The sequence below is a fragment of the Carcharhinus amblyrhynchos genome, chromosome 19 (assembly GCF_965287045.1).
Source record: "Carcharhinus amblyrhynchos chromosome 19, sCarAmb.v2.hapA, whole genome shotgun sequence".
NCBI classification, from domain to species: Eukaryota; Metazoa; Chordata; class Chondrichthyes; order Carcharhiniformes; family Carcharhinidae; genus Carcharhinus; species Carcharhinus amblyrhynchos.
In genome coordinates, this window is record NC_137342.1 from 494051 (window position 1) to 517248 (window position 23198).

A 23198-nucleotide genomic window follows, 5' to 3' on the forward strand; every position below is an offset into this window, starting at 1 on the left:
CAATTCCACTGGAGTGAAGGGGGAGGGGGGCAATCATGGACCCCAGAGGGTTGGGCAGCATGGGGATGTCACGCAGGCATTTGCACCCTGGCAGTGCCAGCCTGGGCCCCCTGGCACTGCCCAAAAGGCAAACTGTCAATGCCCAAGGGTACCTTGGTACTGCCCACCAGGCAAAGGCATGCCCAGAAGGCAGGGCACATGGGGGGTTGGAGTGTTCTGCTACCACTCTGCAAGCACGATCGGTGGGGGAAGAAGAGAGGCCAGCGATCAGGGCGCACGGTCAGCCTACTTAGGAGGGGGTTACTGTTGGGGGGGGGGGGGGGGGGGGGGGGCTGGAAATTGCAGGGGGCGGGGGGGGGTGGGGGGGCGGTTGCGGGCAGGGCTGGGCCCGGAATAGTCAGGGGGCCAGCAATCAGGCCATTCGGGGTGGGGGAGGTGCCATTGGCAATTGAGCTAGCCAGTGATCAGGAGGCCATCAGTGTGGGACCACTGTGCATGCACCAATCTTGGCGTTGACAGATCAGCGCATATGCTGTAGCCTGCTCAGCATGCTGATTTTCCCCTCTTCAATGGGGATAGGCCCCATCTCCTGAAATTTAATGATATTCATACTGGTGGCCTCTGCAGTGCATAGATTGTGGGAGATTCTTCTCTGAACTCCCATTAGTTTTCACACGAATTCAACACTTAGAAATTTTTTGGAGAATTCTGCCCTATATCCTTGATAATATACAAACAATTATATTAACCTTCCCAACAAAATAAAAAACATTCCATCAGAACGGTATAATATTCTGAGTCTTAAACTTTTCTATACAGGCCAAGGGATTATTTCAGCCTACATAAAATGGGATTTTTTTTTTTACAGCCATTTCTAAAATGTTTAAGAACCAGTAACAATCCCAGAGTTTCCTTTTCTACAGTCAAATACATTTTATTGATGCCGATTTAATTTTTGTTTAAGAATCAGACCCCACTGGCTTCTCCATGCCTGATTCACTTTACAAGGCTGCATCCACCCCCATGTCACTAGCATCAAATGCAACCTTGAAGAATTCAGTGAAATTAGGGGTGGCCAACACTGGTTCATTAGGTACAATTGCCTTCGGCTTCTTGCGACTTGTCTGACACACATGACATTACCATTGCCTTATTTTGCAGTAAATGTGTTAGTGGAACAGCATAAAGTTTGGCACAAAGTTGCAACGGAAGCTGCACATTTCTTGTTTAGATTTAAGGGCAGAAAACGCCACCAAATCTGGTACTTTCACTGTTCCTGGCAACACCTGTCCTTGCCCTGCAATATGCCTGAGGTAACTTGCACTTTGTGATCTCGCTGTAATGGTTTAAAGAGGGCTTCTGATTGTTTTAAATTCCGATTGTTGTAAATCAATACATTGTCCAGGGAAGCCACACAGTTAGGAAGATTGGTTACAACTTAATTCATTAGTTTTGAGAAAACGGCTAAAGTTGTACATCCTTGTTTATCCTGACAAATTCCTTTAATTTCTGTAAGTAACCTCACTCCATCTTCTCATTGCTCTAAGTATGAGAATGTTGTGCAATATTTCATTGTCAGCTAACTGAATACTAGGAGGTTCAACTGATGAATTGTCTAAGTCTCCTTCTGCCTCACTCTCAGTCTTTGTCTTCACATATCAAGGTGTGTGTGGATATGTGCCACAAGTAGAAAAACCCAAATATTTTTGTAAAGTTATGGGAGGAAGAATTTCACTGAGCCTTCGACATGGTTACATTTAATCAATCAACAAATTACCAGCTTTAATACATTCAATTTTAAATTTACCAAGGTGATATTTGAATTCAGCCTCTAGATTTAAGTTCAGTAAAATAACCATTGCACAATCATACCTGAATGGCATTTAGTAGTTTTTACAGCTTATATTTTTGTCATTTGACAGAAAAGTTGAATTTGTAACACTGGCTCAGAACAATGAATTTTTTGTTTCAATTTGTCATATGACAGGAAAGAGGCAGCTTCAGGTGTTGGAAATATTAAAAAAAGGTACAGATTTAAGAGTTTAATTTGATGGTTGTGTGTATCATAGAACCACAGAACTGATAAAGCACATAACATTTCTAATCCCATATTCCCATGGCCTAAAGCCCTGCAACTTGCAACACTTAAGATGCAGATCCAGATACCTTTTAAAGTCAGGCAAATACCTGATACCCACCATCCTCTGATGAAACCAGGTTTTTACTCATGTCCTCTCTAAGCCTTTTGCCATTGAGCTTGACTCTATGTCTCCTGGATTTTGTCCTCTGCCAAGGGAATAGCTTCCTCCTGTCTAATCTATCTGTATAAGACATAGGAGCAGAATTTGGCCACTCGACCCACAATCTGCTCCGCCATTCAATCATGGCTGATAATTTTCTCATCCCCATTCTCCTGCCTTTTTCCCATAACTCCTGAACCCCTTATTAATCAAAAACCTATCTATCTCTGTCTTAAAGACACTCAATGACCTGGCCTCCACAGCCTTCTGAGACAAAGAGTTCCACAGATTCACCACTCTCTAGCCTCATCTCTGTTTTAAAGGATCGTCCCTTTAGCTGAGGTTGTGTCCTCTGGTTCTAGTTTTTCCTACTAATGGAAACATCCTTTCCATGTCCACTCTATCCAGGCCTCGCAGTATCCTGTAAGTTTCAATATGATTCTCTTCACCCCCCACATCCTTCTAAACTCCAACGGGTACAGACCCAGAGTCCGCAGCCATTCCTCATACAACAAGCTCTTCATTCTAGGGATCATTCTTGTGAACCGCCTCTGGACCATTTCCAAGGCCAACACATCCTTCCTTAGATACAAGGCCCAAAACTGCTCACAATACTCCAAATGGGGTCTGACCAGAGCCTTATACAAGCCTCAGAAGTACATCCCTGCTCTTGTATTCTAGCCCTCTTGACATGAATTGAGAGGGCTTCCTCTTCCACTTGTCTTCCTAACTGCCAACTGAACCTGCACATTAACCTTAAGAGAATCTTGAACAATGACTCCCAAATCCCCTTGTATTTCTGATTTCCTAAGCATTTTCCCATTTAGAAAACAGTCTATGCCTCCATTCCTCCTTCCAAAGTGCATAACCTCACACTTTTCCACATTGTGCAAAGAAGTGGCAGATGGAATATTCTCCCCCACCCTGTCCAAGTCCTTCTGCAACCGCATCACCCCCCCCTCCCCCGGCTTCCTCAATACTGCCTGTCCCTCTACATAGCTTTGTACCATCTGCGAACTTAGCAACAATGCCTTCAGTTCCTTCCTCCAAGTCGTTAATGTGTACTGTAAAAAGTGGTGGTCCACTTTTTACACCACCAGTCACTGGCTCCCATCCTGAAAAAGGCCCCTTTATCCCCACACTCTGCCTTCTGCCAATCAGCCAATCCTCTATCCATGCCAGGATCTTACCCTTAAACACCATGGGAACTTAATTAACAGCCTCCTATGTGGCACCTTGTCAAAAGCCTTCTGGAAATCTAAATAGATCATGTCCACTGGTTCTCCTTTATCTAACTTCCTTGTTACTTCCTCAAAGAACTAACAGATTTGTCAGACATGACCTCTCCGTGACAAAGCCGTGCTGACCCAGTCCTACTTTATCATGCACTTCCAAGTATCCTGCAATCTCATCTTTAATAATGGACTCTAAAATCTTGCCAATGACTGAAGTCAGGCTAACCGGCCTATAATTTCCCGTCTACTGCCTCCCACTCTTCTTAAATAGCAGTGTTACATTCGCTACTTTCCAGTCCTCTAGTACCCTCCCTGTCTCCAGTGATTCCTGAAAGATCACCACCAATGCCTCCACAATTTCCTCCGCTTTTTGTTTTCGAACCCTGGGGTGTAGTCCACTAAGTCCAGGTGACTTATCCACTTTCAGACCTTTCAGTTCCCCCGGAACCTTCTCCTTACACTCACCTGTTCCCCCTGTTTCTCCTGGAGCTCTGGCATCCCACTGCTGTCTTCCTTCATGAAGACTGATGCAAAATAACGATTCAGTTCCTCTGTCATTGCTTTGTTTCCGATTATTTCTCCAGCCTCATTTTCCAGTGGTTCAATGTCTATTTTTTCCTCTCTCTTATCTCTTATATATTGAAAAAAACTATTCCTATCTTTTTATATTACTAGCTTGCTTACACTCATATTTCATCATCTCCCCTTATTGTTTTTTCAGTTTTGTTCTGCTCGCTTTTAAAGGCTTCCCATGAATCCTTGCCACTTTGTACGTCTTTTCTTTTGCTTCTATGCTGTAGTTGACTTTCCTCTTCAGCCATGGATGCCTCATCCTTCCCTTAGCTTGCTTCTTCCTTCTTGAGATGAATTTCTGTTGCGTCTCCCGAATAACACTCAAAAACTCCTGCTATTGCTATTTTGCTGTCTTCCCTGCTAGGTTCCCTTTCCAATCAACTCTGGCCAGCTCCTCCTCATATCTTTGTAGTTAGTTTTATTTAATTGTAATATCTGATTTCAGCTTCTCCCTCTCAAACTGCAGGTTAAATGCAATAATATTGTGGTCACTGCTTCCTAAAGATTCCTGCACCTTAAGTTCCCTAATCAAGTCTGCCTCATTAGAGCACAGAAAAACTACAGCACAAACAGGCCCTTTGGCCCACAAGTTGCACCGATCATATCCCTACCTACTAGGCTTACCTATAACCCTCAATCCTATTAAGTCCCATGTACTCATCAAATGTCCCATTACAGATCACCAATTCCAGAATTGCCTGTTCCCTAGTAGACTATCACCAAGCTGCTCCAAACAAAAAAAAATCTCAGACATTCCACAAATTCCTTTTCTTGTGATCCACTACCTGCCTGACTTTCCCAGTTCATCTGCATTGAAGTCCCCTATGATTATTGTAATATTGTGTTTTTTTTAATATGCCTTTTCTATCTCCTGATTTATTTTCTCTCTCATATCCTGACTACTGCTAGTGGGCCTGTACATAGCTCCCATCAGGGTCTTTTTACCTTTGCGATTCCTCAATAGCAAAGAGATTCTATGCTTTCTGATCCTATATCACTTCTTGCAATCAATTTAACATCATTTCTTACTAACAATGCAAATCTCGCTCCTTTGCCCACCTCCCTGGATATTTAGATCCCAGCCTTGATCCCCTTGCAGCCACATCATCTTAAAAGCCAATTTCAATGTGTGCAACAAGCTCATTTACCACATACTGTCTGCATTTAGGTACAGCGCCCTCAGTCCTGCATTGACCACCTCCCTTCTTATACTTGTCACCTTTTTTGCTCTGCCTAAGGTTAGGTTCCTGCCACCTTCTCTGCTCTTTACATGGTCTGGAAATTTTACTAACCTCCCCTGAGCTCTCAGCTCCATTAACCTGCACTTCTGCCCTCTCCTTGGTTTTCTAATTCTCCATACAAATGAACTCTCCCCCCAACAATTTAGTTTAAAGCCCTAGTTGTACGATTCACCAGGATTCTGGTCCCAGTACGATTCAGATGAAGACCCAGTGCTGGTGCCAATGTCCCATGAATTCAAACCCATTCCTCCCACACCAATCTTTGAGCCATGCATTTAACCCCTCGCAATTTTGTATCCCTCAATCATGTCATCCTCTCAGCGTTCTCAGTTCCAAGGGAAAAAATCCTAACCTCTCCAATCTCTCCTCATAGCTACAATTCTCCAGCATTGGCAGCATTCTGGTAAACCACCTCTGCACTCTCTCCAGAGCAATCACTACCTCCTGTAACATGGTGACCAGAACTGCACACAACACTCCAGTTGTGGTCTCACCAGTATCTTGTTCAGTTTCATCATTATATACTACTTCTGTATTCTATACCTCTGCCAATGATATGCCATCTTACAAACTTACCAACCTGTAATGCTATTTTTAGGGACCTGTGCACTCACATTGAATACAAAAGCAGGGATGTAATTATGGAACTATATAAAATGCTGGTTAGGCCACTGCAGGAATTTAATGTGCAGTTCTGGTCATCACATTACAGGAAGGACATAATTGTTATGGAGAGAGTGCAGAGGTGACTTACAAAAATATTGCCAGAGCTTGAAAACTGCAGCTCTGAAGAATATTGGATTGGTTAGAGTTGTTTTCCTTAGAACAAAGGAGGCTAAGGAGTAACCTAATTGAGGTGTACAAAATTATGAGGGAGCTTAGACAGGGTAGACAAGAAAGACTTGTTTCCCCTAGCTGAGGGTTTTAAACTAAACTGATTGGTAGACAGATTAGAGGAGATATGAGGAAAAACCTTTTCACCCCAAAGGCGGTGGGTGTTTGGAATTCACTTCATAAACTGGTGGTTGAGACTGAAGTGCTCAACTCATTTAAAGATATTGTATCTGAAATGCTGTAACCTGCAAATGGGTCAGGTGCTAGAAAGTGGGATTAAAATGAGTGACTAGTTCATTTTTTTGCTTTTTGGTCTGGTGCAGACACAATAGGCTGAATGGCCTCTTTCTGCACTGTAACTTTTCCATGGTTCTATGGTAAACCTCATTTAACCAGCAGCATGTGTGTGGCTGTAATGATTAAATGTACACGGATCATTGTGCTGCTGCACAGCTTGAGAGAACACTGATCCAGCTATGACATGAGTAGGACAGCCCATCAGCCAACTATTAGAGAAAGTAGCCTTGCTGACTTGTTCTTATGTTATCTATTATGTGGAAACATCTTACTTGATCTGCAAGCCCTCCTTGAAAGGCAATTCAAGCCCAGAATTACAGCATGCATAGAATCAGGTCCAAACCATGCTCTCATATTTAGATATGGCAAATTAGCAGACAAACAATCTGTCAGTAAACTAAATGATTAATAAACTAGTGAAATAATTTGTATTTTCTTTTTTCTTCACATTCTAACCTTTTGTACATGATCCAGTGGTCCTTCAAGGTAACATGGTTAGCGATGATTTCATCCAAAACCAGAAGAACAGCCAACAGCTCTCCAAGGTGTTCATATACAGTCTGCAACATTTACAGCATTACTGCACAAAGATACCATCTCCACAGTTAAACAGAAGACAACCAACTTCAATCTTGCACACATCTTTCAAAGCCTTGCCCCAATTAAGTTCTTCCAAGACACCTGCAACACCACCCTCCAAATGACAATATGAAAAGCTGCCTTGTTGCATCTCTCAATCATTAGGAAAGTAATGGAAGGTGTAGTTGACAATGCTATCAAGTGACACTTATTCACCAATAACCTGCTCAGCAATCTGGGTTTCAACAGGACCACTAGGCTGCAAAACTCGCTGCAGCCTTGGTCTAAATCATGGGCCAAAGGAGTGAATTCCAGAGGTGAGGAAGTGACAAACCTCAACATCATGGCAGTATTTGACCGAATGTGGCATCAAAGAGCCCTAGAAAATTTGAACTCAATGGCAATCTAGTGGAAACTCTCCACTGGTAGGTGTCATACCTAACACAAAGATTGCTGTTGTGGTTGCAGGAGGCCAATCATCTCAGTTACAGAACCTATCAGGAGTTCCCCAGGGTGATGCCTTAGCAATCTTCAGCAGCTTTATCAGTGACCTTCCTCCAGCATAAGAAGTGGGGATGTTCGCTGATGACTGCACAGTACCATTCACAACTCCTCGTGTACAAATGCAGTCATACCCACATGCAACAAGACTACAAAAATATTCAGGCTTGGGTTAATAGGTAGTAAATAACATTCCATTGCATAAGCAAAGTGCCAAGCAATGACTATCGCCTGCTGCAGTTGTGGATGCGCCTAGTTTGGGGGCGTTTAAGGTGGATGGAAAGGGTTTGGTTTAGGTTAGAGGGTCATTGTTTTCTAACTGGTCGGCGCAACACCGTGGGCCGAAGGGCCTGTTCTGCGCTGTAATGTTCTAACGAGAGAATCTAACCATTGCCCCCGCCGCCCGACATTCAATAACATTACCATCACTAAATCCCTCACATCCTGGAGGCCAGGGGGCGTAGTGTAAATTGTAGCTACTAGAGAAGGTCAGAAGTTAGGGATTGTGGCATGTAATCTACCTCCTCACTCCCAAAGCCTGCCCATCATCTACATGGCACAAGTCAGTTGCATGATGGGATACTTGCCACTTACCTGGATGAGTGCAGCTCCAACAACAAAGAGCCTCAACAGCATCCAGGATAAAACAGCTCAATTGATCAGTACCCCAACAAGCATTCATTCCCTCCACCACCAGTGCACACTGACAGCAGCATGCATCACCTACAAAATGCAAGTTCCCTAGCCTCCTTCAACTGCACATTCCAAACCTGTGACTTCTACCAACAAGGAAGGAAATGACATGTACCCATGGGCATATCACCATTTGCAAGTTCCCTTCCCAATCCTGAGTTGGAATTATATTCTTGTCTCTGGATGAAAACCTGGAACGCTCTTCCTATCAGCACTGCAACAGCTCGAGAATTGATTTTTCAATTGATTAGGGACAAGCAACAAATTCTGGCCTTGTTAGTGATATCCACATCCCATGAATGAATCAGCAGAATAGTAACTTATTCAACATCAAATTATGTTTAACAATGATCATGAAAATGCTAACCTAGATCTTTTTCATTTTAACTCACCTGGAAATGAACTCCTGCTGTTTCTATGACTTTCGGTGCAGTTCTAAGGAAAAGAAAAGCTTTAGTAACATTGAGGATGGAGCTTAAGACAAATAGCAAAATTTAAACTTCAGTATGTTTCTCAAGAGATTTTAGGGAAATACCTTTAGGGGAGGAAATCTGACATCTTAACTGGTATAGAGTATAGACCCAATGCAATGTGGCTGACACTTAACTGCCCTCTGAAGTGGCCTGGCAAGCCACTCAGTTTAAGGGCAATTACGAAAGGCCAACAGATGCTGATCCAGTCAGTGATTGCCCACATCCCATCAATAAATAAAGAAAATGGACAACATTTTTATTAAATATGGACATAACTTATTCCTACAATTTAAAAAAGAATGACTTACGAACACTGCAGGGACAGAAAATGCCAATAACTCAAAAAAAAGCTTAACCGGAACTCTAGTCAAACTCCAGAGGTAAATGGTTGAAAGGATCCTCAGTGCCTGTGAGGATCCTCTGAAAAAAACTTTCAGCTATTTTGCAATTAAAAGGAATCCACAGAATCCCTACGGTGTACAAAGAGGCCATTCGACCCATTGCATCTGCACTAACTCTTCCAAAGAGCATCCCACCCAGGCACAAGCCCCAGCCCTATTCCCGTAACCCTGCACATTTACATAAGAACATAATAAGAACATAAGAACATAAGAAATAGGAGCAGGAGTAGGCCATCTAGCCCTTCGAGCCTGCCCCGCCATTCAATAAGATCATGGCTGATCTGTTGTGGCTCAGTTCCACTTTCCCGCCCTCTCCCCATAACCCTTAATCCCCTCTCTTATCAATCCATCCAACACTGGTCATGCTAAATTGCCTCTTAATCTACCTAACCCGTACATCGTTGAAGTGTGGGAGGAAACCAGAGCACGCAGAAAAAACCCACATAGACACAGGGAGAACATGCCAACTACCCATAGTGACCCATGACTGGAATCGAACCCGGATCCCTGGCGCTGTGAGGCAGTGTGCTACCATGCTGCCTTGGTGGATACTAAGAATCAAATGCAAATTAGAAAATAAAATAACTAAATACAAACATGAAACACTGGAAATACAACACTTGCTGTTGAAATGCTAATTGGCCTTGTATCTTTCCAGGTCTTGGGCACCTAGAATCGCCTTGGAAGCATTTTTCATCACGTTACTGCTGGGTTTGAATTTATAGCATAGGCTGTGACAAATTTGACACGACGACAAGCATTTCTGCTCAGAGACAGCAGTGTGGCTAATATGAGAAATGACCTGCTGTTTTAGTGCAGTTGGAATAAGATTAAAATACATTGTGAAAGCAGAGTACAACTCCTACAACTTGAGGCTGACAATGGATATCAGCATGGGAAAATGTGGGATCACCAGGTAGTCCAACACAAACAAGCAGCTCAGAGGAACAAATAGGCACTACTGTGGTGGTTACCGTGATTCCAAATTGACGTGTCACCTCCCTGGCACAAGGGTCCAGGAAGTCACTGAACGGCTGCAGGACATGCTGAAGCGGGGAGGACCATAATGCAGAAGTCATGGTACATGTTACTACCAATGACATCGGAATTAGGAGCAGAAGTAGACAAATTCAGGCCCTCAAGCTTGCTTCACCATTCAATCAGATAATGGCTGATCTCCCTTTGGCCTCAAATCCACCTTCCTATCTGTTCTTCATGTCCCTTGAACCCATTTTTAAATTCGAAATGTATCGATTAGAGATATATCTAACTCATCTCATCAGTCCCAAAAATCTTTCCACTATTTACAAGGTACAAGGCAGGGGCATGATGGAACACTACCCATTTGCCTGGATCAGTGCAGGTCCAACAATAGTTAAGCAGTTCAATACCATCCAGACAAAGCAGCCCGCTTGACATATCAAGCTATACATGAACTCCTTCTACCAGTGACATAAAATGTACTGCATGCAAGGCTCCCTGCAGCAATGCACCAAGGTTCCTTCAAAGCACCTTCCAAAGCCACAACCTTATGTTAGGGGCCAGATTAGAAACTCCAAGGTATGTTATGAAGTTATCTGAGGCCACAATATTTTTTGATTTTGACATTAGTGAGAGCATAAGATGTTTTACTCTTTTATGCCAGGTATGATTCTATTGACCCACCAGGAAATGAGAACTACAGCACAAACAGGCCCTTCGGCCCAGAAGTTGCGCCAATCATATCCATACCTACCAGGCCATAGAACTATCTGTAACTCCCAATCCCATTAAATCCCATATACTCATCCAGAAGTCTTTTAAAAGACCCCAGTGAGTTCGCCTCTACCACCACTGACGGCAGCCAATTCCACTCACTCACCACCCTCTGAGTGAAAAACTTACCCCTAACATCTCCTCTGTACTTGCTTCCCAGCACCTTAAACCTGTGTCCTCTCGTAGCGACCATTTCAACCCTGAGAAATAGCCTCTGAGAATCCACCCTATCTATTCCTCTCAACATTTTATAAACCTCTATCAGGTCGCCTCTCAACCTTCGTCTCTCCAGGCAGAAGAGACCAAGCTCCCTCAACCTATCTTCATAAGACCTGCCTCCCAATCCAGGCAACATCCTTGTAAATCTCCTCTGCACCCTCTCAATAGCTTCCACATCCTTCCTGTAGTGAGGCAACCGGGGCTGCGCACAGTACTCCAAGTGGGGTCTGACAAGGGTCTTATAAAGTTGCAGCATTACCTCCTAACTCCTAAACTCAATCCCTCGATTAACGAAGGCCAGTACACCATATGCCTTCTTGATCACATCCTCCACCTGCGAGGCCAATTTAAGAGTCTTATGGACCCGGACCAAGATCCTTCTGCTCCTCAACACTGCTAAGAGTCCTACCCTTGATATTATACCCCTTCATTCCATTGGTCCTGCCAAAATGGACCACTACACATTTATCCACGTTGAAGTCCATTTGCCACTTCTCCGCCCAGTCTTGCATCCTATCTATGTCATGCTGCAACTTCTGACATCCCTCCGGACTATCCACAACACCACCAACCTTTGTATCGCCGGCGAACTTACTAACCCATCCCTCCACTTCCTCATCCAGGTCATTTATGAAAATGACAAACAGCAAGGGTCCTAGAACAGGTCCCTGGGGCACTCCACTGGTGACCGACCTCCATGCAGAAAAAGACCCACCCACAACTACTCTCTACCTTCTGCAGGCAAGCCAGTTCTGGATCCACAAGGCCAAAGCCCCTTGGATCCCATGCCCTCTCACCTTCTCAAGAAGTCTTGCATGGGGGACCTTATCAAATGCCTTGCTGAAGTCCATGTAAACCACATCCACCGCTCTTCCTTCGACAATGTGTTCAGTCACATTTTGAAAGAACTCAACTAGGCTCGTAAGGCATGACCTACCCTTGACAAAGCCATGCTGACTATTTCTGATCATACTAAAATGATATTGAAACAAACTTTATTTAATAATACTGTTTAGATATAACTAGCAGAACTTTTACTGATGAAAATACTTAAAACATGACGATGTGTAATTTTTAACAACTACCTATCTAGTAGTCCCATAAATTGAAAGAGGGATGTCGTCTTCCATTAAGAATTGAGGGAGCTGGGCATTAGGCTAAAAACCAGGACCTCATCAAGTTGTAATTACTGGATTACTCCTGTGTCACGTGCTAATCAGCATAGAAGTAGGAGAATAGCACAAATGAATGCATTGCTTAAGAGCTGGTGCAGGAGAAACGGTTCTGTAATCACCAGGACCATTTCTGGGGAAGGTCAGACATACCTATACAAATGGGACAGTCGACGTCTGAACCAGGGGAGGGAGTTTATGCGTGGAGCCAGAAAAAATGGGTGAGGTATCAAATGCATACTTTGCATCAGTATTCAACAAAGAGAAGGACTCGGTGGATGGAGTCTGGGGAAGGGTATATAGATAGGTTAGGTCATGTTGAGATCAAAAGGAAAGTGGTATGGCGTCCTTGAGAAACATTAAGGTAGATCAGATCCCGGACCTGATGGGATATACCTTAGAATACTGAGAGAGGCAAGGGAGGAAATTGCTGGGGTGTTGAGAGAAATCTTTGTGTCCTCACTGGCTATAGGGGAGGTCCCAGAGGATTAGAGAATAGCTAATGTTGTTCCTTTGTTTAAGAAGGGTAGCAAGGATAATCCAGATAATTACAGGCCAGTGAGTCTAACGTCAGTGGTGTGAAATTATTGGAGAGGATTCTTTGAGGCAGGATTTATTCCCACTTGGAAATAAGTGGAAGTATTAGCAAAAGGCAGTATAGTTTTGTGAAGGCGAGCTCATGTTTCATGAACTTGATCAAGTTTTTCGAGGAAGTGACAAAGATGATTGATCCATGTAGGACAGTGCATGTTACCTACATGGACTTGACAAGACCCCTCATGGCAGACTGGTACAAAAGGTGAAGTTGCATGGAATTAGAGGCGAGCTGGCAAGGTGGATACAGAATTGGCTCAGTCACAGAAGACAGAGGGTAGCAGTGGAAGGGTGCATTTCTGAATGGAGAGCTGTGACAAGTGGTGTTCCTCAGGGATCAGTGCTGAGACTTTGCTGTTATATAAATAGGCAGAGGGATCTGGGTGTACAGGCACACAGGTGACTGAAACTGGCAACACGGGTGAAGGTAGTCAAGAAGGCATATGATATGCTTGCCTTCATTGGCTGGGGCATCGAGTTTAAAAATTGGCAAGTCATGTTGCAGCTTTATAGAACTTTAGTTAGGCTGCACCAGTTCTTGTCATCATACTACCAGAAGGATGAGGCGGCTTTGGAAAGGGTACAGAAAAGATTTACCAGGAGGGAATGGAAGGTGTTAGCTATGAGGAGAGGTTGAAAAAACTTGGTTTGTTCTCACTGGAATGACAGAGGTTGTTGAGGGGCGACCTGATAGAAGTTTACAAGACTATGAGGGGCATGGACAGAATAGATAGTCAAAAGCTTTTTCCCAGGGTGGAAGAGTCAATTACGAGGGGGCATACGTTTAAGGTGCGAGGGGCAAGGTCTAAAGGAGGTGCACAAGACAAGTTTTTTTTTAAAACAGAGTGTAGTGGGTGCCTGGAACTCACTGCCAGGGAAGGTACAGGAAGCAAATACGATAGTGGTTTTTAAGGGGAAATACATGAATAGGATGGGAATAGAGGGATGTGGTCTGCGGAAGAGTAGGGGGCTTTAGTTCAGAAAGGTAGCATGTTCGGTGCAGGCTTGGAGGGTCCAAGGACCTGTTGCTGTGCTGTAATTTTCTTTGTTCAGAGCGGGACTAATATCCTTGCAGGCTGGATTGCTAGTGCTGTTGGGAGGAATTTAAACTAATTCAGCAGGTAACATGGACACAATCTGTTAGCAGAATAGGTACATCGCATTTATTTATTATAGACCCCCAAATATTCAGCAGGAAATTAAGGAACAAATACGTATACAATCCATGGAGATGTGCAAAAACAGTAACAATAGGATAACTACATTAGGCGATTTCAACTTTCCTAACATTAACTTGTATAGTCAGTGTTAAGGGAGTGGAAGGAGTGGATTTCTTGAAATGCATACAGGAGAACTTTTTAAGTCAATATGCAGAGGGTCCAACAAGGGATGGCACAGTGCTGCACAATCTTAACTGGACTTAATTCCCCAGATTAAGAGGAAAATGCAGTACGAAAATAAGCTTGCAAGGAACATAAAGACTGACACTAAGAGTTTCTATAGATATAAAAAGAGAAAGAGAATGATGAAGACATACATAGGTCTTCTACAGACAGAAACAAGGGAATGTATAATAGGGGACAAAGGAATGGCTGAGCACATGAATACATACTTGGATTCTCTCTTCACAAAAGAGACGACAAATCAGATACCAGAAATGTTGGAGTATGCAAGATTTAGTGAGAGAGAAATCAATATTGTTAGAGAAATGGTGCTGGAAAAACTTTTGGGATTGAAGGTGGACAAATCCCCTAGGCCTGACAATCTACATCCCAGAGTACATAAGGAACTGGATCTAGAAATAGTAGGTGCATTGGTGGTCATCTTCCAGGATTCTATAGACTCGGAAACAGTCCCTGCAGATTGGAAGGTAGCTAATGTCACTCCAAAATTCAAAAAGGGATGTACAGAGAAAACAGGGAATTATAGACCAGTAAGCTTAACGTCAATATTGGGGAAAATTCTCAAATCCGTTATCAAGGACTTTACAATGAAGCATTTAGAAAGCAGTGGCAGAATCAGACAGAGTCAGCATGGATTTATGATGGGAAAATCATGCTTGATAAATCTGTTGGAATTTTTTGAAAATATAACTAGTAGAACTGACAAAGGGGAGCCAGTCGATGTAGTTAATTTGGACTTTCAGAAAGTGTTTGATAAGTTCCGCAGAGAGAATACTATGCAAGATTAAAGTGTATGGGGTTAGGGGATGTATATTGAGATGGATAGAAAACTGGTTGGCAGAGAGGAAACAAAGAGCAGGAACTGAGAATGGGTCCTTTTCAAATTAGCAGGCAGTAATTAGTGGATTGTCACAAGGATCAGTGCTGGAACCCCAGCTGTTCATAATATAAATTAACCATTTGGATGAGGGAACAAAATGTAACATTTCAAAGTTTGCAGATGATACCAAATTGGATGGGAGCATGAACTGTGACAAGGATTAAGAGATCCTTCAGAATGATCTGAACAGGTTGGGTGAGTGGGCAAATCAATAGCTGATGCAGTGTAATTTGGATAAATGTGAGGTTATTCACTTTGGAGGCAAAAACAATTACTACCTGAATGACTGGATACTGGTACAGGGGAGTGTGCAACAGGACCCGGGTGTCCTTGTGCTGATGGTAAGCATGCAGGTGCAGCAGGTGGGAAAGAAGGCAAATGGTATGTTGGCCTTCGTTGCGAGGGGTTTTGAATACAGCAGCAGGATTGCACTGTGGCAATTATACAGGGCCTTGGTGAGGCCGAATAGTGTTTGCAATTTTGATCTTTTCTAAGGAACGATGTCTTGCTCTTGAGGGAGCACAGCAAAGGTTTATCAGGCTGATTCTGGGGATGGCGGGACTGATGTACGAGGAGAGATTGACTAGGTTAGGATTGTTTTCCCTGAAGTTCAGACAAATGATTGGGGGTGGGGGGGGGCAGGGGGAGGAGGTAGATCTCAGACTTATAAAATTCTAAAAGGATGGTGGGGGAGTCCAGAACCAGGGTCACAGTTTGAAGATTCGGGGTAGAGCATTTAGGATGGCGGTGAGGAGACATTTCTTCACAACAAAGAGTGGTGAGCCTGTGAAATTCATTACTGCAGGAAGTAGTTGATGCCAAAGCGTTGAATGTATATAGCACTTGGGGCAAATGGGATCAAAGGTTATGAGGAGAAAGCAGGTTTAGGCTATTGAGTTGGGTGATCCATGACGATCATTATTGAGTTGGCCATGATCGTGATGAATGGTGGAGCAGGCTCGACAAGCCACATTGCCTCCTCCTGCTCCTATCTTCTGCATTTCTATGAATGAAGCCAGATAGGTGGTTGACACGGTGATGAGGGAACATTTTGGTCAGTAGTCACAACATGGTACAATTTAAGCTCGTTATGGACAAAGTAACAGATAAGTTGCAAAAAAAAGCTTTGGATTTGGGGAAGAATGGATTTGAATAAAATAAAGCAGGATCTGACCATGGTGGACTGGAAACAGATAACAGGGAAATTTACAGAACAACAGTGGGGAGGTTACAAGCCCAGCGTGCTCCCTCTGGGATGATAGGCAGGAGGAACACACCCAGAGAACGATGGATGACCAGAGATAGTCAGGATATGAAAGAAAGAAAAGAAAGGCTTTAAGCAGGTAAAAAGGGAGCAAATCAGCGGAGCCATTCGTGAAGTACAGAAAGTACACAGTGGAGCTTAAGAAAGCAATCGGGAGAGCAAAGAAGAATGTAAGAAAGCTCTGGCTGGTAAAAGTAGAGAAAATCCCAAGATATTCTACAAGCATGTCAATGGCAAGAGGATAACCAGGGAAAGAGTAGGGTCAATTAAGGTCCAAGGAGGCAATCTGTAGGTAGAGCCAGAGAACATTCGGTAGAGTGCTGAATGAATACTTCACATCCATCTTCACCCAAAAGAATGAGGATGAAGGTATAGAACTCAGCAGATGAGAGGCTCTTGTGCAAATTAACATAGGGAAGGACAAGATATTGGAGGTGTTGGCAGGCTTAAATGTGGACAAATGTCCAGATCGTGAATTATGTCCCTGGCTGCTGTCAGAGGAGGGTGCAGGGGCTTTGACCCAAATTTTTAATTCCTCTCTGGCCACAGGAGAGGTGTCAGAGGACTGCAGAACAGCTACTATGGTTCTACCATTTAAGGAGGGTCGCAAAGATAGGCCAGCAAAATACAGAGCAGCAAGTCTCATGTCAGCAGTAGTAAAACTATTGCAGAAAGTTCTGAAGGAGAGAATTTATCTCTATTTGGAGAAGCAAAGCTTGATCAGGGATAGTCAGCATGGCTTCGTCAGAGGGAGGTCACACCTAACAAATTTGATTGAATTTTTTGAGGAGGTATGTCAACAGTGCAGTTGATGTAATCTATATGGATTTCAACAAAGCCTATAAAGAGACCTATAAAGAAAGCAAATGCAAATGGGATACAGGGTAATTTCAGAAGGTGGATTCTAAGTTGGCTCAGTTGTAGGAGACAGAGGATGAAGACAGAAGGCTTCTTGTGACCTAAAGCCTGTATACTGTGGAGTATCATATGGAACTGTGCTGGGTCCTCTTTTATTCATTATTTATATAAATAATTAGATGACTGTGTGAGGGGAATAGAGTTAGTAAGTTTGCTGATGACATAAAAATTGGCCAGGTGGTAAACAGTAAGGTGTGCATCTTGGGTTACATCAAGATATAGACAGGATGGTCAAATGGGCAAATAAGTGACAGATGGAATTTAATCCTGAAAAATGAGGATTGGAAGGGCAAATTTGACAAGGAAATATTCAATGAACGGCATGACACTTGGAAGTTGAGGTACAAAGGTACCTTGATGTGTCTGTCCATAGCTCTCTGAAGACAGAAGGGTATGTTAGTAGGTTGGTGAAAAGGGCATATGGGACATTTGTCTTTAAAAATTGAGGCTTGGATTACAAAAGCAGGGAAGTCATGTTGGAGTTGTATGGAACTTTGGTGAGGCCATAGCTAGAGTACTGTGCGCAGTTCTGGTTGCCACATTAGAGGAAAGATGTGATTGCACTGGAGGGGGTGCAGAGGAGATTCACCAGGATTCTGCCTGGGATGGAACATTTAAGAGAAGAAGGTGGTTAGACAGTTATTTTTGTTGGAGCAGAGAAGACTGAGGGGGTGATCTGATATGAGGGGTGTGGATAGGGTGCATAGGAAACAGCCATTCCCTTAGTTGAAAGGTCAGTTACGAGGGGACACAAGTTCAAGGTGAGGGCCAGGAGGTTTAGGAGGGTGATTGGAAAAATATTTTTACCCAGAGGGTGATGATGGTCTGGAATGCATTGCGGGAGGGCAGTGGAGGTAGGTTGCTTCACATTCTTCAAAAAGTACTTGGATAAGCACTTGGCACATAACATTCAAGGCTATGGGCCAATTGCTGGTAAATGGGATTATGTTGGAGATCAGGTGCCTCTCGCATGTCACTGCAAAAATCGATGGGGCAAAGGGCTTCTTCTACACTTTATCAGTCTTCCATTCCCCAGCACCAACATCACTCACCTCGATTACAAGGTATTGATAACAGTTTTAAAATGCAATAAAGCCTTCCCTCTTCACTCATTCCAATTATCTATTGCACTGATGTACCGACACAATGAAGAGTTTACTTACTTATTGCTAGTGTAGATGGAAGCCAGCTGTTGGACAATATTCATCACCACTTCGTAACATCTTGTAACAAAACAAGATAAATCCTAAAAGTAGAAAAGATTGCACTCAGTCATTCTCTCAAAACTCTCCTGTTTAAAACTTGTGACAATTTCAAGGCAGCGACTGTATAAGGGCCATTTCATGGTAGCTTCTCAGAGATCCCCAACCCCTACAATATTAGAGCACCCAAGCCAGGACAACCCTCGAGCTGCCACCTCAGAGCAAGAAACCACAGCAGCCTTCCTCGTGAATAGCACTTGTGTTTGTGGGGGTTAAAAATTTCACACTCCTCACCAAGATTACATTGAAAAAAGCAAATTGTAAAATTGCTGCTGAAGCTATTTAGAATCATAAAATCATTCAACAGCAGAAAAGATTTACTGGGATGCCACTGGCACTTGATGGTTTGAGTTATAAGGAGAGGCTGAATAAATTGGGACTTCTTTCTCTGCAGCACAGAAGGCTGAGAGGTAATCTTGTAGAGGGGCAAAGATCAGCTAAATAGTCAAAACATTTTCCTAAAGGTAGGGGAGTCTAAAACTAGAGGGCATAGGTTTAAGGTGAGAGGGGAAAGATACAAAAGCGACCAGAGAGGCAATTTTTTTCCACACAGAAGGTGTTGAATGTCTGGAACAAGCTGCCAGAGGTAGTAGTAGAGGCAGGTACAATTTCCTTTTTTAAAAAACATTTAGACAGTTACATTGGTAAGATGGACAGAGGGAAATGGCCAAATGCAGGCAATTGGGACTAGCTTCAGGGTTTTAAAAAACAGGCAGCATGGACAAGTTGGGCCAAAGGGTCATATAAACATTACGACTCTATGATCACACACAGCATACCATTCAGTCCTTTATATCTATTCTGGTATTTGATTTGATTTATTATTGTCTAATGTATTAGTATAAAGCAAAATGTATTGTTTCTTGCACGCTATACAAAGTATACTAATACATAGAGAAAGAACAGAGGGTGCAGAATATAGTGTTACAGTCATAGCTAGAGTGTAGAGGGAGATCAACTTAATGTAAGAATAGACTTTTAAAAATCATAGAAAAAGAGTAAAAGATAGAATGAGGGGTATGCTGTACACAGCATGCAAGAAGTCGCCACACTCCAGAGCCATCTTTGAAAGAGTTAGCCAATTAGTCTCACTCCTAATCTCACCTTAATCCTGCAAGTTTTCCCTTTTCAAGTATCTATCCAATGTTCTTTTAAAAGTTACTACTGAGTCCCAATCCACCATACCTTTAGGTAATGCACCCCAGACCATAATTCATAGCATCACTACAATGTAAAGAGGCGCAATTTGGCTCATCGAGTCTGCACCAACTACAAACCCACTCAGGCCCTACTGCCATAACCACACGTATTTACCTTGCTAGTCCCCCAATACTTAGCAATTTAACTTGCCCAATCCTCTTTTCTCCATATCTTTGGGCCTCTATGAAGAAATGATCAAGCTGTACTGTACCAGTTTTGAGCACAAGTTGTGTTATTGGTGAAAATGGAAAAACTTGAATAAAAAATATTTTTAAAAAGTAAATTGTTGGGAAATTTAATTATATTAAAGGCACTAATTAAATATAGGTCATTGCTGTTAGAAGTGAGAATACCACCAACTGCATCAGAAGAAAATAAACCAGGAAATTGTCCTGTTTCAAAAAGATTGCCAGCTAACTATTCAAAGATCTCAGTAATATCTACTTTCATAGGAAGGACAGGTTAGTTGCGTACAGAAACTAAACATCATAGTTCACTAGATCTGAACAATGATATCTGGGAGAAAATTAAAATAGAGTCAGTCAATTCATATGAAATTGGATTGTGAAAAAAAAACCTCTTCAGTGTAACATGGTGACTGACATCGCCTGATGCCTTAACATTGATGTAAAGGTTCACCACTAGACTCCAATTTGTTTGAGCTTTTAATACTGCTGCACCATTAACTAATGCTAAGGATCAGAAGTATTTTCAACGAGGTCATGACTTGTCAGGACTTCAAAATACGAAAAAATACAGATGCAAAAAAATGTGCGTCACTGCACAAAACTCTGTCTCCCCAATGGTCATTTGAGAGTTTCTAATCACTGACCTACAGTCCTGTAAAAACATCTATTCAATAAAATGCGGATACATATTTTGCATTGCTGTTCACGGAGAGAGAAATGGAGTCAACCAGTAAACAAGAGGGTGTGTGCAAGAAAGTGAATGATAGGCAAGTACTCTGATCAGAGATCAGGGTAATGGAGAACAGGAAACAATACCAAAGCAGTGTGTCCAAGGCAGCCAGTCAATAGGAAATGCCCATATCAGGCATGAAGTGGAGGAGTCAGGAATTTGCAGGTAAACAATGCAGAGTTAAACTCTAATTTTGTGGTTTATCTTTTGATGGTTGTAAGCAGAAACTGAAAGCAGCTTTCAGGGAGATATATTTACTCTTAAATCATCTTAAATCAGACAATTTGGAACAAGAAATCATCTCTTATTCAACATTTTGCATCTAAAAAATAGAGATGGATGGTTTAATGTTTGTGTGTTAATCAACCACAAAAGCTCCACCAGTACTTACTGTGCAATGTTGTGGGTTCAACCAACTTTGCCTATTAAGTCACATGTACCTCATATTAACCCAGAATATCTGAATATGGAATAGATATTGTAAATTGTTTTATCTTTCTGACCTTGTAAAGTTTATTTTTCTATGTCCAAAACTCTTGGAATCTTGTGGTTTTATTCCCTTTTGTCCACTTTATATATTATTGGTTACTAACTGTATCTTAACAACAATTTAGGCTAGAATATAGGTACTGCAAGTAATTAGCAACATTAAGAGAACATCATCATTTATTGAGGGGGAAACTGATTTACAAAAGTAGTGAGGTAATGCTTCAATTGTATAAGGTATTGGTAAGACCACATCTAGTAGATTATGTACAGTACTGGTCTCCCTATCTAAGGAAAACTGTAAATGCATTAAGAGCATTTCAGAGGAGGTTTATTAGACTAACACCAGGAATATATGTGGGTTGTCTTATGATGTGGATGTGCCGGCGTTGGACTGGGGTAAACACAGTAAAAAGTCTGACAACACCAGGTTTTAGTCCAACCGATTTATTTGATAGTAAACGCACAAGCTTTCGGGTTAGTCCCTTCGTCAGGTGAATGGAGAGTTCTGGCCTCAGACAGAGCATATAAAGCACAGACAGTTTAGAGATTACTAATCAGAATGCGAATCTTTACACCTAACCTGCTGTTCAAGTCTTGAAGTGGCTGACAATGTGAGTGGAAGGAGCACTGATCACAGGTTAAAGAGATGTGTATTGTCTCCAGACAGTACAGTGAGTGAGGTTTTGCAAACCCAGGCAAGTGATTCTCCAGTAAGGATGGTCACCTCAGCACCTCACTGTACCGCAAGCCCACAGACAATCTCACAATGCTCCACTTCTCCAACTTCCACTCTAAACATGTTAAAGAAGCCATCCCCTATGGACAAGCCCTCCGTATACACAGGATTTGCTCAGATGAGGAGGATCGTGACAGACACCTCCAGACACTGAAAGATGCCCTCTTAAGAACAGGATATGGCGCTCGACTCATAGATCGACAGTTCCGATGCGCCACAGCGAAAAACCGCACCGATCTCCTCAGAAGACAAACATGGGACACAGTGGACTGAGTACCCTTCGTCGTCCAGTACTTCCCTGGAGTGGAGAAGCTTCGACATCTTCTCCGGAGTCTTCAACATATCATTGATGAAGACGAACATCTCGCCAGGGCCATCCCCACACCCCCACTTCTTGCCTTCAGACAACCACACAACCTCAAACAGACCATTGTTCGCAGCAAACTACCCAGCCTTCAGGAGAACAGTGACCACAATACCACACAACCCTGCCACAGCAACCTCTGCAAGACATGCCGGGATCATCGACACAGATACCATCATCACACATGAGAATACCATCCACCAGGTACATGGTAAATACTCTTGCAACTCGGCCAACGTTGTCTACCTGATACGTTGCAAGAAAGGATGTCCCGAAGCATGGTACATTGGGGACACCATGCAGACGCTACAACAACGGATGAATGAACATCGCTCGACAATCACCAGGCAAGACTGTTCCCTTCCTGTTGGCGAACACTTCAGTGGTCACGGGCATTCAGCCTCTGACCTTCGGGTAAGCGTTCTCTAAGGCGGCCTTCACGACACACGACAGCGCAGAGTCGCTGAGCGGAGACTGATAGCCAAGTTCCACACACGAGGACGGTCTCAACAAGGATCTTGGGTTCATGTCGCACTATCTGTAACCCCCAACACTTGCCTGGGTTTGCAAAACCTCACTCACTGTACTGTCAGGAGACAATACACATCTCTTTAACCTGTGATCAGTGCTCCTTCCACTCACATTGTCAGCCACTTCAAGACTTGAACAGCAGGTTAGGTGTAAAGATTCGCATTCTAATCAGTAATCTCTAAACTGTCTGTGCTTTATATGCTCTGTCTAAGGCCAGGACTCTCCATTCACCTGATGAAGGGACTAACCCGAAAGCTTGTGCGTTTACTATCAAATAAATCGGTTGGACTAAAACCTGCGGTTGTCTTATGAGCAGAGATTGGAGAGATTAGGTGTGTATCTACTGGAGTTTAGAAGAGTCAGAGATGACTTGATTGAAACCTTTAAAATCCTGGGGGGTATTGACAGGGTGGGTGTGGAGTGGGT

The 23198-nt window shown here is 42.9% G+C and overlaps 1 protein-coding gene across 3 annotated transcripts in view; it reads right to left on the bottom strand.

Moving 5' to 3' along the window:
* The window catches only part of washc4 (WASH complex subunit 4), a 148112-nt gene that overhangs the window by 94341 nt on the left and 30573 nt on the right, over window positions 1-23198 (bottom strand). For all 3 annotated transcript variants that reach the window (XM_080207118.1, XM_080207120.1, XM_080207119.1), the window contains 3 exons: window positions 18436-18518; window positions 8586-8628; window positions 6877-6980 (listed from right to left, as the gene is read on the bottom strand). In XM_080207118.1, coding sequence (XP_080063244.1) covers window positions 6877-6980; window positions 8586-8628; window positions 18436-18518 — 230 coding nt within the window. The remainder of the gene's footprint in view (window positions 1-6876; window positions 6981-8585; window positions 8629-18435; window positions 18519-23198) is intronic.